This window comes from Phocoena phocoena, chromosome 16, assembly GCF_963924675.1.
Source record: "Phocoena phocoena chromosome 16, mPhoPho1.1, whole genome shotgun sequence".
In the NCBI taxonomy this organism is placed as follows: domain Eukaryota; kingdom Metazoa; phylum Chordata; class Mammalia; order Artiodactyla; family Phocoenidae; genus Phocoena; species Phocoena phocoena.
In genome coordinates, this window is record NC_089234.1 from 64,324,221 (window position 1) to 64,342,503 (window position 18,283).

At 36.9% G+C, this 18,283-nt stretch overlaps 1 protein-coding gene across 1 annotated transcript in view; it reads left to right on the plus strand.

Annotated features, from left to right (window-relative positions):
* CTNNA3 (catenin alpha 3) overlaps window positions 1-18,283 on the plus strand; it is a 1,581,444-nt gene that overhangs the window by 27,570 nt on the left and 1,535,591 nt on the right. Inside the window, exon 3 of the mRNA XM_065894569.1 lies at window positions 15,709-15,901. Coding sequence (XP_065750641.1) covers window positions 15,709-15,901 — 193 coding nt within the window. The remainder of the gene's footprint in view (window positions 1-15,708; window positions 15,902-18,283) is intronic.

Genomic DNA, 18,283 nt, shown 5'->3' on the forward strand with positions numbered 1-18,283 from the left:
AAATTTTTGTCATCCGTTCAAATTGTTTCCTTAGAATTAGTTACTAAATGTAAAAATAAGTGGCCAAGATAAGAGAATTCTTATGCTTTTTCATATATATTACCAAGTGTTTTGGAGAAGGATTTTTTTTTGTTTGTTTTAATTAAATTTTTTTTCTTATTACTCATTACTCATCCATTTTATACACATCAGTGTATACATGTCAATCCCAATCTCCCAATTCATCACACCACAACCCCACACCCCTTGCCGCTATCCCCCCTTGGTGTCCATGTGTTTTTTCTCTACTTCCGTGTCTCAATTTCTGCTCTGAAAACCGGTTCATCTGTACCATTTTCTAGGTTCCACATATATGCATTAATATATGGATATATATAATATATATATAATACGGATATAATATAATATATTTGTTTTTGTCTTTCTGACTGTATGACAGTCTCTAGATGCATCCATGTCTCTACAAATGACCCAATTTCGTTCCTTTTTATGGCTGAGTAATATTCCATTGTATATATGTACCACATCTTCTTTATCCATTCGTCTGTCGACGGGCATTTAGGTTGCTTCCATGTCCTGGCTATTGTAAATAGTGCTGCAATGAACATTGCGGTACATGACTCTTTTTGAATTATGGTTTTCTCAGGGTATATGCCCAGTAGTGGGATTGCTGGATCATATGGTAATTCTATTTTTAGTTCTTTAAGGAACCTCCATACCATTCTCCATAGTGGCTCTATCAATTTACATTCTCACCAACAGTGCAGGAGGGTTCCCTTTTCTCCACACCCTCTCCAGCATTTGTTGTTTGTAGATTTTCTGATGATGCCCATTCTGACTGGTGTGAGATGATAGCTCATTGTAGTTTTGATTTGCATTTCTCTAATGATTAATGATGTTGAGCATTCTTTCACGTGTTTGTTGGCAGTCTGTATGGCTTCTTTGGAGAAATGTCTATTTAGGTCTTCTGCCCAATTTTGGATTGGGTTGTTTGTTTTTTTAATATTGAGCTGCATGAGCTGTTTATATATTTTGGAGATTAACCCTTTGTCCGATGATTCATTTGCAAATATTTTCTCCCATTCTGAGGGTTTTCTTTTCGTCTTATTTATGGTTTCCTTTGCTGTGCAAAAGCTTTGAAGTTTCATTAGGTCCCATTTGTTTATTTTTGTTTTTATTTCTATTATTCTAGGAGGTGGATCAAAAAAGATCTTGCTGTGATTTATGTCAGAGTGTTCTGCCTACATTTTCCTCTGAGAGTTTTATAGTGTCCAGTCTTACATTTAGGTCTCTAATCCACTTTGTTTATTTTTGTGTATGGTGTTAGGGAGTGTTCTAATTTCATTCTTTTACATGTACCTGTCCAGTTTTCCCAGCACCACTTATTGAAGAGACTATCTTTTCTCCATTGTATATCCTTGTCTCCTTTGTCATAGATTAGTTGACCATATGTGTGTGGGTTTATCTCTGGGCTTTCTATCCTGTTCCATTGATCTATATTTCTGTTTTTGTGCCAGTACCATATTTTCTTGATTACTGTTGCTTTGTAGTGGAGTCTGAAGACAGGGAGTCTGATCCCTCCAGTGATGTTTTTTTCTCTCCAGACTGCTTTGGCTATTCGGGGTCTTTTGTGTCTCCATACAAATTTTAAGATTTTTTTGTTCTAGTTCCATAAAAAGTGCCATTGGTAATTTGATAGGGATTGCATTGAATCTGTAGATTGCTTTGGGTAGTATAGTCATTTTCACAATATTGATTCCAATCCAAGAACATGGTATATCTCTCCATCTGTTAGTATCATCTTTAATTTCTTTCATCAGTGTCTTATAGTTTTCTGCATGCAGGTCTTTTGTCTCCCTAGGTAGGTTTATTCCTAGGTATTTTATTCTTTTTGTTGCAATGGTAAATGGCAGTGTTTCCTTAATTTCTCTTTTGGATTTTTCATCATCAGTGTATAGGAATGCAAGAGATTTCTGTGCATTGATTTTGTATCCTGCAACTTTACCAAATTCATTGATTAGCTCTAGTAGTTTTCTGGTGACATCTTTAGGATTCTCTATGTATAGTATCATGTCATCTGTAAACAGTGACAGTTTTACTTCTTCTTTTCCAATTTATATTCCTTTTATTTCTTTTTCTTCTCTGATTGCCGTGGCTAGGGCTTCCAAAACTATGTTGAATAATAGTGGTGAGAGTGGACATCCTTGCCTTGTTCCTGATCTTAGAGGAAATGCTTTCAGTTTTTCACCATTGAGAATGATGTTTGCTGTGGGTTTGTCATATATGGCCTTTATTATGTTGAAGTAAGTTTCCTCTATGCCCACTTTCTGGAGAGTTTTTATCATAAATGGGTGTTGAATTTTGTCAAAAGCTTTTTCTGCATCTATTGAGATGATCATATGTTTTTTCTTCTTCAATTTGTTAATATGGTGTATCACATTGATTGATTTGCATATATTGAAGAATCCTTGCATCCCTGGGATAAATCCCACTTGATCATGGTGTATGATCCTTTTAATGTGTTGTTGGATTCTGTTTGCTAGTATTTTGTTGAGGATTTTTGCACCTATATTCATCAGTGATATTGGTCTGTAATTTTCTTTTATTGTACTATCTTTGTCTGGTTTTGATATCAGGGTGATGGTGGCCTCATAGAATGAGTTTGGGGTTTTCCTTCCTCTGCAATTTTTTGGAAGAGTTTGGAGAAGGTATTAAACGATTTCTCACAATTTATTTCAGATTTTGTTCCAGTGCAATTACTGGGGGTGGGGTGGGGAAATGACCTTCATTTTGGAGATGGCTGGTAAAGGCAAGTTCATTAATGCCACTGCATTACCCTTATTTGTACTATAACTATGGAACATTAGAGCTGGACTTAAGACTTGTTAATCACAAAGGCTGCTGACATATTTCTTAGGAACAGAGAAAGTATCATTATGGTGAAACTACTTTTTATATTCTAAATGAAATCAATAGATATTTTGTTTTATTCAAGTACCTTGATACAGCAGTCAATAGAGAGTGTTCTCGGTAAATTCACATTAAAGAGTATGCTGTTCACAATATAGGTGTATTTTTCTGGCATGTTTAAAAACTATTTAATCTATAAACATTTATTGAATCCACCTAGAAAATTAGAAGGGTGAAAATTATCAGAAGGGTGAAGATAACCTTGATTAGAAGAAATTTAACTCTTTTGAAAAGTGTGATTATGCTAATTTTAGAGGGCTTTTAATGTGATGCCTGGATTCAGACTTTTCATGATCTGCAAGTAAATGAGTCAGGGGAAGAGAAATTAGTAGTTATTGTATGCCAGATAGTTCTCAGTTACATGAAAGTGTAAGTGCTAATTTTATCTTCGAGGAAGTTTGGTGTACTACTTCACCAATATCTCAGAAGAAAAGTTTCTAGATCTTCGTAATACTCAAGTAAAATGAAATTAAAAATGTAAATAATTTATAGAATATTTACTATGTTCAGGAACTATCTCATAAAGGAGAATTTTTGTACATCAAAATTATTTGCATATACTCTTGATTTTCATTATAATGGGTTTCTCCTTATAAAAAAACAGTACATTTCAAAGTTATTAATTTAAAATAACTAACCTTTTTGGATTTGATGCATAACCTTCTTGTATCTGTCACTTTGATCATGTATTACCTATTAATACAAGTAAAAAATTCCATTAAATTATATTAAAGGTTTTTTTCCTAGAATAGCATCATACTAAATATCTCATCATATTCCTTTTTTTCAGAGAGTGTTTAATTTGAAATAGTTACATGGTTTATTTTAAGCATGTCATATAGTCTTTGATTATAGTGGAAAACATTCTAAAAGAAGTTAATGATCTTTAAGTTCATAATGCCACGAGATAATATTATCAGTTTAGTAACCCCATTAAAAAATTTTCACCTTTCATCATTATTTATCTTCATGTTATATTCCTTTGCTTTCAAGGTTTCACAGAAATTACTTACCAACTCTGTATATAACTCAAAGTCAAAATTATGTTTTAATTTTTGGAGTAATTGGTCATAGATACTATTATGTCACTCTGACTTCTAAATTCATTTATTCATAAATCTTTATTCTGCTCTTTTTATAGTTACCAGAGTCTTCCCCACCAAACTTGATTTATCTTTAATCTATTTTTTTTTCTCTTGGGGACAGGTAAATCACTAGGTCATTTTGCAGGGATGTTCAGCCTGGGATATATTTCAGTCATTCACTTTCATTTTCTGTGTGTGATAACTTACACAGTTGCATCCTTCTGTAATAAATTCCTCCAATGGATCAGAAATAATTTTTTTCTCAGCAATTACATTTTTATGATTGCAACTGTAGGCATCTGTACTTTATCACTTTCAAGATCCAAGTTTGGCAATGCACTGCAGAAAGTCTATTTATGCAGAATTGCAATGAAAAGAATTTACATCTCTATGTTGTATACTCTCTGAAGGAGATATAAACTGCTAAATCATGCTACAGTCATTACATAATGGAACTGTCTATAATCTTATTTACCACAAAATATAATTTGCTATGTGTCAGATTCATGTTGAATGTGAGCTAGAAGAATTAATTTAAAATACTTTAAGATAAGAACAATAACAAACTCCTTATAATGTTATCTCCTATGAGATAGAAGATCTTTTTTGGGGCAAAGGTTCAAATATATTTTCTGATGTAAATATATCCCATGTTTTCAAGTGGTGAATATAGAGTTAGATCAATAGTAATAAACATTATTCCTCTGGCTCCCACCTCTAACTCTTATAGGACCTCTTTGCCTTTTCAAGGTTTCCACTTCGATAGTGTTTCACATCTATTTCTTGGAGTCCCTTAGGAATGGTTTTAATGTACTCTATAATACTCATTGGGCCAAGCTGAAGGGTATCTGCTCAACTTTTTATCAGTCAGCATAAGCTAGGCTATGCTGTGATAAGACAACTCCCAAATCTCTGAGGCTTAACAAAACTTCGTTTCCTGCTCGAGCTACATTTTTTCCCCCCATTTCTTAAGGGATGCCTCCCCTTTATTTTATTTTTTAACATCTTTATTGGAGTATAATTGCTTTACAATGGTGTGTTAGTTTCTGCTATATAACAAATTAAATCAGCTATATGTATACATATATCCCCATATCCCCTCCCTCTTGCATCTTCCTCCCACCTTCCCTATCCCACCCCTCTGCGTGGTCACAAAGCACCGAGCTGATCTTCCTGTGCGATGTGGCTGCTTCCGACTAGCTATCTATTTTACATTTGGTAGTGTATATATGTCAATGCTACTTTCTCAGTTCGTCCCAGCTTACCCTTCCCCCTCCCCGTGTCCTCAAGTCCATTCTCTACGTCTGCATCTTTATTCCTGTCCTGCCCCTAGGTTTGTCAAAACCATTATTTTTGTTGTTTTTTAGATTCCATATATATGTTAGGATACAGTATTTGTTTTTTTCTTTCTGACTTACTTCACTCTGTATGGCAGACTCTAGGTCCATCCACCTCACTACAAATAATTCAGTTTCATTTCTTTTTATGGCTAATATTCCATTGTATATATGTGCCACATCTTCTTTATCCATTCATCTGTCGATGGACACTTAGGCTGCTTCCATGTCCCGGCTATTGTAAATAGTGCTGCAATGAACATTGTGGTACTTGTCTCTTTTTGAATTATGGTTTTCTCAGGGTGTATTCCCAATAGTGGGATTGTCAAGCTACATTTTTTTTTTTTTTTTTTTTTTTTTTTGCGGTACGCGGGCCTCTTACTGCCGTGGCCTCTCCTGTTGTGGAGCACAGGCTCCGGATGCACAGGGTCAGCAGCCATGGCTCACGGGCCCAGCCGCTCTGCGGCACATGGGATCTTCCCGGACCGGGGCACGAACCCGTGTCCCCTGCATCGGCAGGCGGACTCTCAACCACTGCGCCACCAGGGAAGCCCCAAGCTACATTTTTAATGTGAGTTGGCTGGGGATCTCTGCTTTAATACAGGCACTCAGGGACCCAGGCTAATGTAGATTCCATCTCAATATTTATTTCCACTATGGTTACAACAGGGAAAGGGAACATTATGAATCTTGCAAGGGCTCCTAAAATGTCCACCTGGATATGACATATGTCAGTTCCACTCACATTGCTTTTGTCAGAGAAAGTTACGTGGTCAGTGGGGATGCTAGATGTGTGATCTTGCCCTGTGCCCAGGAGAATGGGAATATTTGTGAACAGCCCTAAAAACTATTATCTTTCCATTGTCTCCTTTTTAAGGGTTCCTTGTTTGTTAACTTTGCATCTAATGACTAGTCACCTTTCCACCCTGATCACAGCTGACTTTATCAGGATGGGCAACTGTCTTATTGACAATTATAGGTTGACAAGAAGCCTGTGAGGCAATCTGTCATGAGAGCTCTGCCTCTGGGGGATGATGGTGAATTGATCCAATTGCCATCCTCTCTTTGGGGAATTGACTTTGGGGAGAGTTATGCAGTTACCTACCGTTAAACAGTTATATCATGTGCAAAGCTGAAAGACACACAGAAAGAAATAGAGACATGGAGGAAAGTTCTATTGGAGCATTTTTCAAGTTTAGATCCACAAACTCCTGCTGTTGAGGGAGAGTAAGATTACCTAGTTACCATGGTTTTAATTGGACCTTTCCAATTTCTAAACCACAAACTAGTCTCAGAATAATACTCTAGCCTCTGTGGGGCCTCACAGTTTCCAGTTCCCTTGAGCATGGGCCGTGGTAGGCCCGATGCCTGTCTTCCTTATGTCATCAGATTCCCTGGCCTCCAATCTCCTCAGTGGCTGAAAGTTCAAAAGAAGTTCTGTTAGTAGCAGCAAGCCAGGGTTCTTATAATTGCCCTCACTTACTTATGCTAGAATGGAGATTTTCCTTCAAAGCTTCTCTGCTGCTCTTCTCTTCATCTCCAATTTTTGGAGTCTCTGAGGTTTGACTCACCAATGCCCCCAAAGCATCTATCCACCATGTTTTTCCATTTTGGCTGGTTGCATCTTATTGATGTGTGGAAGGTAACTGCCAATGATACCCATTTTAAGACTAGAAATGTACATGCCAAGGTCCCAATGCCTCTAAAGCTTCGAATCCTCAAGGTAGCAGAACTGGGCTCCTTCATAAGAGGGGAGAATACCTCTCTTCCTAACTGTGCTTCACTCTGTCATATGGGTCCCAATGAATCATGTACCTAGAATCACATAAAGTTGCTTATGAGAACAACCCCTTTTGGCTTTTCCCCTAATCTCCTTCCTCTCCTTGTCCAAGTGTCTGGATGGAAACTGTTAATCCTTACTCCTCTCAGCGCCATGTCCTTCTTTTCTCCCTGACTCCTATGCAGAACCTCTCTGCCATACTGCCCTCTCAGCATAATTTCTTTCTCCTCTCTTTTAGCCAAGGGGAAAAAAAAATAGATGCCTTGATGCCCAAAGGGTTCATTTCTACAGAGAGATCTGATTGACTTCCGGGTAGCAGGGAGAGGACCTGCTTTGGCTTCTTAGCCTCCTAGAATATAATTTCCTTTGCTTCTTTCAGAAAATAATTCAAGTTTCATTTGTTTGTGGTTGATTTCTGTCATTTTTGTAGGTCATTTTGAATGAGCATGATGCCATTTACTTATATTTCTTTGGTTTTATCTCCAAGCTTCTTTTTTTCATCCTTGCTGCTTTTTCTATCAATAGAATTTATGTCAGAATTAATCTTGAAGCTTCCAAGGAAATCTCAAAGACAAGTCTGCACACATATAGTGTTCTTGTAGATTATAATCAAATATTGGAGTTTTGACTATAATCTTAACAAGTAATCTTGAAAGTTAGTAAAGTAAATGTCTTTTAACTACTTAAATGTCCAAGGCTTAATAAGTATAAAGATGTTATTTTTACAGTAGGATGAAGAAATAAACTTAATTCTGCCTCTCTAATGCTTTACAGTTTAAGGTGATTCAGTATAGTTGATTCTAATAAAGTGAATTATTCAATTTCTGCATTCCTTTACTGCTAGAAAACTGCTCCCATGGGAAAGTTGTTAAGCTATAGTGTTCCTTGAGAAACAAATAGTTGAGAAAAAGGAAGCCACTTCTTAAATTAAAATAAAGATAAGAAAATCTGGTAGCTATTTGATTAAAATAGCACAAGTCCCATGGGAGTGTGTATGGTGAACATACAAGGGATGCCCCCACCACCAGAACGTGATAGCTTTGAACTTAGCTGTGGGCAGATGTCAGTCGTGGAACATGCTTCACCTCTTCTTAGCTTGCTTCCTAGGCCTCTTATTCTATCAGACTCTTTTTTTTTTTTTTTTTTTTTACTTACTCCAATGTTGTTGCCCTGTTGTTCTGGGTTCTCTGATCACCTCTGATCCACTTCACTTCTGTGAATACTTTTTTTTCAACCTTTTCCTCCACAGATTCAGATTGATCCCACAGATATCCACTTCTAGGTTAGCTGTGAAATTAGATCTTTCATTTATTAACTGATTCTGCAGGCAGAATCAGGCTTGATTTGTGACCCAAGGTATGATCTACCCTGGAGAATGTTTCATGAGCACTTGAGAAGAAAGTGTATTCTGTTGTTTTTGGATGGAATATCCTATTAATATCAATTAAGTCCATCTTGTTTAATGTATCATTTAAAGCTGTGTTTCCTTAGTTATTTTCATTTTGGATGATCTGTCCATTGGTGAAAGTGGGGTGTTAAAGTCCCCTACTATGATTTTGTTATTGTCGATTTCCCCTTTTATGGCTGTTAGCATTTGCCTTATGTATTGAGGTGCTCCTATGTTGGGTTCATAGATATTTACAATTGTTATATCTTCTTCTTGGATTGACCCCTTGATCATTATGTAGTGCCATTTTTTGTCTCTTGTAATAGTCTTTATTTTAAAGTCTATTTTTTCTGATATGAGAACTGCTACTCCAGCTTTCTTTTGATTTCCATTTGCATGGAATATCTTTTTCCATCCCCTCACTTTCAGTCTGTATGTGTCCCTAGGTCTGAAGTGTGTCTCTTGTAGACATTATATATACGGGTCTTGTATCCATTCAGCCAATTTGTGTCTTTTGGTGGGAGCATTTAATCCATTTACATCTAAGGTAATTATCAATATGTATTTTCCAATACCATTTTCTTAATTGTTTTGGGTTTGTTATTGTAGGTCTTTTCCTTCTCTTGTGTTTCTTGCCTAAAGAAGTTCCTTTAGCATTTGTTGTAAAGCTGGTTTGGTGGTGCTGAACTCTCTCAGCTTTTGTTTGTCTATAAGGGTTTTAATTTCTCCATCAAATCTGAATGAGATCCTTGCTGGGTAGAGTAATCTTGGTTGTAGGTTTTTCTCCTTCATCACTTTAAATATGTCCTGCCACTCCCTTCTGGCTTGCAGAGTTTCTGCTGAAAGATCAGCTGTTAACCTTATGGAGATTCCCTTGTGTGTTGTTTTTCCTTTGCTGCTTTTAATATATTTTTTTAATTTAATTTTTGATAGTTTGATTATTATGTGTCTTAGCGTGTTTCTCCTTAGATTTATCCTGTATGGGACTCTCTGCGCTTCCTGGACTTGATTGACTATATCCTTTCCCATATTAGGCAAGTTTTCAACTATAATCTCTTCAAATATTTTCTTAGTCTCCCTTTTTTTATTCTATTCTTCTTCTGGGACCCCTGTAATTCGAATGTTGGTGCGTTTAATGTTGTTCCAGAGGTCTCTGAGACTGTCCTCAATTCTTTTCATTCTTTTCTCTTTATTCTTCTCAGCAGTAGTTATTTCCACTATTTTATCTTCCAGGTCACTTATCCATTCTTCTGCCACAGTTATTCTGCTATTGATTGTTTCTAGAGAATTTTTAGTTTTATTTATTGTGTTGTTCATCATTGTTTGTTTGCTATTTAGTTCTTTTGGGTCCTTGTTAAACGTTTCTTGTATTTTCTCCATTTGTTAACCTAGATTTTGTATCCTGTTTACTGTTGTTACTCTGAATTCTTATTTAGGTAGACTGCCTATTTCCTCTTCAATTTTTTGGTCTGGTGGGTTTTTACCTTGCTCCTTCTTCTACTGTGTATTTCTATGTCTTCTCATTTTGTTTAACTTACTGTGTTTGGGGTCTCTTTTTCTCAGCCTGCATGTTCGTAGTTCCCATTGTTTTTGGTGTCTGCCCCCAGTGGGTAAGGTTTGTTCAGTGGCTTGTGTATGCTTCCTGGTGGAGGGGATTCGTGCTTGTGTTCTGGTGGATGAAGCTGGATCTTGTCTTTCTTTTGGGCAGTGCTGCATCTGGTGTTGTGTTTTGGAGTGTCTGTGACCTTAGTATGATTTTAGGCAGCTTCTCTGCTAATGGGTGGGGTTCTGTTCCTCTTTTGTCAGTTGTTTTGCATAGGATGTCCAGCACTGTAGCTTGCTGGTCATTGAGTGGTGCTGGGTCTTAGCGTTGAGATGGAGATCTCTGGGAGAGCTTTTGCTGTTTGATATTACGTGGGGCCAGGAGGTCTCTGCTGGACCAATGTCCTGAACTTGGCTTTCCCACCTCAGAGGCTCAGGCCTGACAGCAGGCTGGAGCACCAAGACCCTGTCAACCACATGGCTCAGAAGAAAAGGGAGAAAAAAAAGAAAGAAAGAAAAAAATAATAATGTTAAATAAAGTTATTAAAATAAAAAAATATTAAAAATTAAAAAGTTAAAGAGTAATAAAAGAAAGAAGAGAGCAACCAAACCTATGAACAAATCCACCAATGATAACAAGCACTAAAAACTATAATGAAAACAAAAAAAACAAAAAATGGACAGAACCCAGGACAAATGGTAAAAGCAAAGCTATACAGACAGAATCACAGAAAGAAGCATACCCATAGATACTCACAAAAAGAGAAAAAGGAAAAGGGCAACTAAGTCAATAAACAAATCTACCAATGATAATAAGCTCTAAATACTAAAGGTAGATAAAGATAAAACCAAAAACAAAGTAGATGCAGAAAGCAAACCCCAAGTCTACAGTTGCTCCCAAGGTCCACCGCCTCAATTTTGGGATGATTCCTTGTCTATTCAGGTATTCCAGACATGCAAGCTACATCAAGTTGATTGTGGAGATTTAATCTGCTGCTTCTGAGGCTGGTGGTAGAAATTTCCCTTTCTCTTCTTTGTTCGCACAGCTTCTGGGGTTCAGCTTTGGATTTGGCCCAGCCTCTGCATGTAGGGTGCCTGCGGGCATCTGTTCCCTGCCTTTTGGAAGTCTGAGGTCTTCTGCCAGCGTTCAGTAGGTGTTCTGTAGGAGTTGTTCCACATGTGGATGTATTTTTGGGGAGGAAGGTGATCTCCACGTCTTATTCTTTCACCATCTTGAAGGTCCCCCAGCAACAAAGCTTTTAAAGAGACAATATAAAGAACCTGGAGAGGAGGATAAGAGAGAGGGAGTAGCCCAGATGACCTCTGGGTTTCTGCCTTAGGCTAGAGGTGTCAGTGCCTGAGGTAAGAAACAGATGGAAGAAAGGCAGGTTGGTGGAAGAAGGTTTCCACTTTGGGTATGCTGTGTGAAGTGTCTATTGCCTATTAAATTGAATATTAACTCTTCCTTGACTTTCAGCACTTTTTGTATTTAAGCTACCACCTACTTCCTAGACTGATTTGTGAACCAATTTCCTGTTTTTACCCCGTAGTCTGCCAAACTTGACTGTCTGCTACTCTCAGACAAAAATAATTTCCATCTCTTCCCCTTTGTACATGGTCCCCTTCACCTGGCTCGCCTTCCCCTCTATCTGTCATGCCAGAAAACCATCTGTCTTTAATGGCTCTTTTTGGAAGCCCTACTTAATCCTTGTGAATGTTTATCATCTCTTCAGCACTTTCTTTTTACTTATAAGTTTAAGCAGTTATTCTGCCTTTTATATTGCAGCTAGTTGTGTACCCTTCCTATCACCATACTGAAGCGTCTTTATCTTTATTTTCTAAATGGCTAGGATATTGTTTTGAACATAATATGTGCTCAATAAATGTTTATTGGCTTAAAAGGAAATAAAAGAAAATTGTATTTGGTTTGGGGGGAGTGCTGAATGTTAATCGAAGGATATGTATTTTCTGGGTTCTTAACATTTCAGTCTTTCCCAGTACTTTTGTGAACACAGTGAAAGTTGCTTTTGTAGGAAATAAGGAACAGTTGAAATTATCAATGACTTGAAGAAGGGTCTTTTGGACAACTTAATTTTCGGTATGTTTGGAGCAACTAGGGAAGCACACTTGAATTAGGAAAGATTAGAAAACCCTTTTATTTTTTGTTACTCTAAATTTCAATATATAAATATTACATACCCTTAAAATACACCTGGTTTTATGGAATCGTACATGTGCAGAATGAATAAAGTAGGGGATTTCTTCTTTTTATGTTACTCAAAGCCTCTAATTTAGGACTACTTCAGTGGGGAGCTCATTCTGTATCTGTGATGAAGCCTAATACAGATTTATAGACTGAAGAAAAGTGAATAAACCCAAGTTCTTTAAGAGATGCACACCTGAAGTCAAAGATTATCCATATTGGAGGGACCCCCTAAGGTCTGATAAAGAGGGAAAGGGATCAGTTGTGCACAGTGATAAAAGAAAGGCTAGCAAGATGTGGGCTTGGAGCCTATATTAGAATAATCTTTGCTGTAAATTCCAACTAAAATTTTTGTATTTGTAAAAATATAACTGATTTTGTATTGAAAAAAGAAATATGAATTACTTTACAAAATAACTTCAGGGCTAATTTTACTGTTTGCTGGTATTCCTTGAAGAGATGAGAGACTTTTTCAAATAACATATGCACCCTCCAACCCTTGGTGAGAATTATCTACTTTCAGGAGTCACAATCACCTATGGGAGTCAGTTAGATCCCTGTAGGTGATTTGGGGTAAAAAAAAGCTTTAGCTTTCTTTTTTTCCCCTCCAGGCTTACCAAGCCATATTTACTTTCTGAAATAAAATGAATCATTGAAAGCATCATGACTTTAGTTTAATCAATATTAAATAACTATTGTATGTTGGGGTATTTAAAAAGAAGACAGCTTAAACTTGAACAAGTTGCAATTGCATTTTTTTTTTGATGGAAGCACAATGTTCTTATACAATGTTCTTTTCACATTTCTTGCTTCTCTGGTATTTATTATAAGGAACGAAGCATTTCTGGAATGCTCATTTTAATTTCAAAGCTCAGGCTATTCTATGGAAAACATTTGGTGCTTGGAGGATCTAAAGAACAATAGAGGAATGTTCAGTGGGAAGCGTCATGAATTGTGGCACTTAAAATAAATTCTGAAGGAAGATTTTAGACAATGATACTTATTGTTCGTTTTAGACAAAGGTTTTAAACAAGGTGCTATAATTTGTCTTTATCTGGGCAAGTATCTTTTAACTCTTGATATATAAATTAGATTGATAATAGCGAGATATCCGTCTTTTGGAATATGTGAAAACCCATGTAATAAATCAGACTTATTATCATCTTTACATAATGCATGATAAAGACACATGGCCCTACTTGACTGCTGGTAAAGCACATAGAATGTGCTTTGTTAATTGACTTCATCACATTTAACACAGGGGACCCTAAGAGCAAGATATGGGTAGACCCAGAGAGAACATCTTTGACAAGGTTTCCATGGGGAATGGACTAGAAAACACACATTAAATGGCATCCAAATTTTGTGTCATGTTATGCATCTTAAAAAACACTTTATATTATTTAAACTTCATATAATCTTATAGGGTAATATGGTTATTCTCATTTTCCAAGAAAGGAAATAAAGGCTTGCTACAAGGAACTCCAGTCTGGGTTGTGAATATGGGAATAAAGCAAATTAGAATAAAGAAGAGGGTCTTTTGGACGGGGGAAGGGAATAGCAGAGCAGACAAAAACAATTTTCATCCACATATTTCCCCCATAGCTTGTAAGTTCTTTCTCAGTTCCTGGCTAAGAACTGGGTCCAGATAACCAAATAAACAAATACTTAATGCTCCATTAATAATAAACAAGCAAAATCTCCAGGGACTGCAGAGCAGGAAGGATTATGTATAGTCTGTTGTCACAGATGTGATGCATATTTGTTAAAAGCCTAGGCTATTTGATGACATGCGCCAGCCTAGCTTTCAATAAGAGTTTCAGGTCTTCTATTTTAAATACTGGATAAAAGTTTTTTTTTCTTTCTTCCTCTGCAATGGGGATCTTCCAGGTTTGCTTATGAAAATGTAAACCAAATTTTTTTCTTGGGATTCAAGGTTTAATTAAGAAATGGATATTCTTCACAATGTAATTTTGTATAAGGTTTTGTTTCCAAATATAAGTGCTTAATTTCTATCTCCAAACAATGCTCTTATCATGAGATTATCCTTTTAATTTTTTAAATAAAATTTTATTTATTTATTTATTTTTGGCTGTGTTGGGTCTTCATTGCTGTGAGTGGGCTTTCTCTAGTCGTGGCAAGTGGGGGCTACTCTTCGTTGCGGTGCATGGGCTTCTCATTGCAGTGGCTTCTCTTGTTGCGGAGCACGGGCTTTACGCGTGTGGGCTTCAGTAATTGTGGCACGCAGACTCAGTAGTTTTGGCCCGTGGCCTCTAGAGTGCAGGTTCAGTAGTTGTGGCACACAGGCTTAGGTGCTCTGTGGCATGTGGGATCTTTCCAGACCAGGGCTTGAACCCATGTCCCCTGCATTGGCAGGTGGATTCTTAATGACTGTACCACCAGGGAAGCCCCATGAGTTTATTCTTATTTTAAACAAATTTACAGAAGTAATACATGCTCATTATTAACATATTCAGGCAATTCAAAATATAGACATCAAAACGTCCCTCTGTTCAACTACCCCATTCATTAAGCCATTAATATAAGAAATATTTATTGAACAACTACTTTGTGATTGTTCGAGTGAGGGAGAACAAACCACATTTCCTGTTTTCATGGAGTTTACATTTTAGTATTAGAAGGATGCCATAAACATACATGAACAAATAAAAAATGTCAGGCTCTATAAATGTTCTGAAGAATTATAATGTGTAGTGAGGGGACAGAGTGGGAGAGGGTGGGGATTGGGGTGGTCAGGGAAGGCCTCTTGATAGGGCACTTTGAGGAGGACCTGATTGCTTGAGAGGCCAACTGATTTGGGGGGAGTGTGGGAGACAGGTAAAAGAGTTTACAGAGGGCCAGAATGTCGATCGTAGTAAGGATTTGGGTTTTGTCCTTCTGAAGTAACCACTGTTTTACATGTTTCAGATTGGTTCTGTACCCCCCGCCCCAACATTAGTAATCTCTATTCTTAACCTACATATATTAATACTTATTGACTTAATTATTATTATTTTTGCCTCCCTCTTAATATAGATTGCTGGCTACAAAGTGATATAAATAATCATTTGCTATATGTATATCAAATAATATATATTGAGTATTGTGTATTTTGCATTGGTCCAATAGTAAAACTTGGTGAGATTCAATCTCTATCCCCCCTTCCTTCCTCCCCTCCTCACTCCCCCCGTCCCTCCCTTCCTTCCTGTCTTTAGTTAGGAACTCTGTGGTCGCTGGTAATACTGCTCTTGGTGCCTTGACCTGACTTTTGGGAATGCACCAGTAGTGTTGGGAATGAATCATGTTATTAAGAAATACTTCCTTTTGTTCTGGGCTATGATATCCCAGGGCTGTGTTCCTCTCACAATTTGTCTAATGAGTGACTTGTATTTTTCCAATTTTAGGTTACTACACTTGTAAATTGTCCCCAGAATCCTTCCAACAGGAAAAAAGGACGTTCTAAAAGAGCCAGAGTCCTTCTAGCTTCTGTGGAGGAAGCAACTTGGAATTTATTAGACAAGGGAGAGAAGATTGCTCAAGAAGCCACAGTTTTAAAGGAAGAGCTTACTGGGGCACTTGAGGACGTTCGCAAAGAAAGTGAGTACTCTGGTCCTCTGCTCAGGAGCAAACCACTCCTGATGTTAGTTACCGAATTAGATTTGAGTGTTGTGTTCTAGTTGACTTGAGTTTAGTTAGTCTTTTGTAGAGCTCTGAGGAGCTAGCTGTTGGAGGCAGAGTAGCTCTTTAGGCAGCTCCAAAACTCAGACCCCCCTCCTGGTTCTTCCTTTAGTTGTTCAGTTCCCCTCATGCCATAGTTTATCCATAATAAACAAAGAGAAATGTACAATTTTTGTCATAAAATGAGAAGTAACTAATGAGGCTGAAGACATATTTTCCCATACATAAACAAATTATAAAGTTCCTTGTAAACAGTTGGAGATGGAAGTTTCAGACCTGGCCACCTCAGAGGTACATTTTTTATTTTTTCATTATTCTGGAGGTTTAGATTTCCTAAACATAAAAATTTTTTTGCATAAACTATGTATAACTCATGTTGCTGCTATGTTAGCATTACATAATAAGGGGAAATGTAGTGGGGAGGGATAAATCAGGAGCTTGGGATGAACATACACACACTACTATGTATAAGATAGATAACCAACAAAGACCTACTATATAGCATAGGGAACTCTACTCAATATTCTGTGATAACCTATATAAGAAAAGAATCTAAAAAAGAATGAATATATGCATATGTATAACTGAATCACTTTGCTGTTCACCTGAAACTAACACAACATTGTAAATCAACTACACTCAAAAAAAAAACCACACACACAAAAATATTACATAATAAAAGTGTATATTTCACCTTTTGATATCTTGAACAGTTTTATTATAATGAATGTCTCATTTGAAGGCTATTTTATAAAGAACTGCACAATATTCTTTAGTTAATGGAATGATTTTATACATCAGCTTGCTGCTAGGAACTATTTTGAGAGGATAAGGAAGCAAATTTTCCTGTTCAGCTTTGTAAAAGAGCCTGCGGGGTGTTCAAAATTTTCCTCTCCCCATCCCAAACATAACTTTATGAAAATCAGGAAATTTTTGCTAATTAACTAATTAAAATGAATATACTAGCCACAATAAACTTTACGTCAAATACAGGGGAGTTTTTTGCTATAGTTATATATGATTTATATATTAAAGGGATTCTTTGGACAATATATAGAAAACAATAATGCCTAAGATATTTTGAAATAAATTCATCATTCCTCCCTGCTCCCTACCACCTCAGACCCACTCTTTCTCCTATCTTCTCTGCTTTGGTACCACCATCCACTTAGTTACCAAGTCAGTTAGACTCTTCATTTTTATTCTACCCTCTCTTCCAATTAGCCTCCAAGTTCAACAAATTCTATCTCCTTTTGTTTCTCAGATCTGTTCTCTCATCTCTATTCCTAATGTTGCCTTCTGAATTCTGGATTACTGCCTTAGCCTTGTCCTATACCAAAGCCAAACATGTTTTTTAAAAATGAAAATATACTCATTTTACTTCCCTGCTTAAAATCATTTTAGTAACCTTTGAAGGATTAGGGGACTGTCTTTCTGGATAAAGTTCAAACTTTTAAACCACAACATTCCATGATTTGGCTTCTACTATCCTCTCCCTTCTCATTTCCTGATTCTGTTCCCCTCTCAAACTTTCTTCCAAGTAAGGACTCATAGCATCTTGAATGGTACATATTGATTTATGCTTCTCTGCCTGTTACCAGCGATTCCCTTCACCTGGATTGCCCTTTTCACTCAGCCAATTCTTACGTAGCAAAACTCAGCCCAGGTCATCTTTCACAGGAAGTGTTTACTGACACCTTGATGCTGATATAGATGCCCTTCTTCTATGTCCTGACAGACTAGGCATCCCTCTTTCATAGCACTTACCACCCCACACACCAGACATTGATTATTTGTTCAATAAATGTAGACTCAATTTCTTGCATTTTTTTTTGGCCACACCACGTGGCATGTGGGATCTTTGTTCCCCGAATAGGGATTGAACCCATGCTCCCTGCAGTGGAAGTGCAGAGTCTTAACCACTGGCCGGCCAGGGAAGTCCCTAAACTCAGTTTCTTCAAGGTGGCAAGCACCAAGTCTATTTGATTAGCAATGCCTGACATATACCAGACACCTGATAAATGTTTATTAAATAAAAAAGGAATCTAAGCATCATTTTATCATTTTATATTATAAACATTTATAATAGTTTTATCTTTGCTTTTATGAAAAATTATCTCTCATGGTTCCTTTGCTAAGTCTTTGGAAGGAATATGAACCCTATTTGCTACTGCTTCTCTCAGAAAATGTGATCTATTTGACAATATAGTTTCCACAAGCCACGTGGCAATAAATTTGTAAGCCATTGGTCTTTCTTAGAAGGGAACAATAATTGTAATAATTGTCAAGAAATGGTATTTG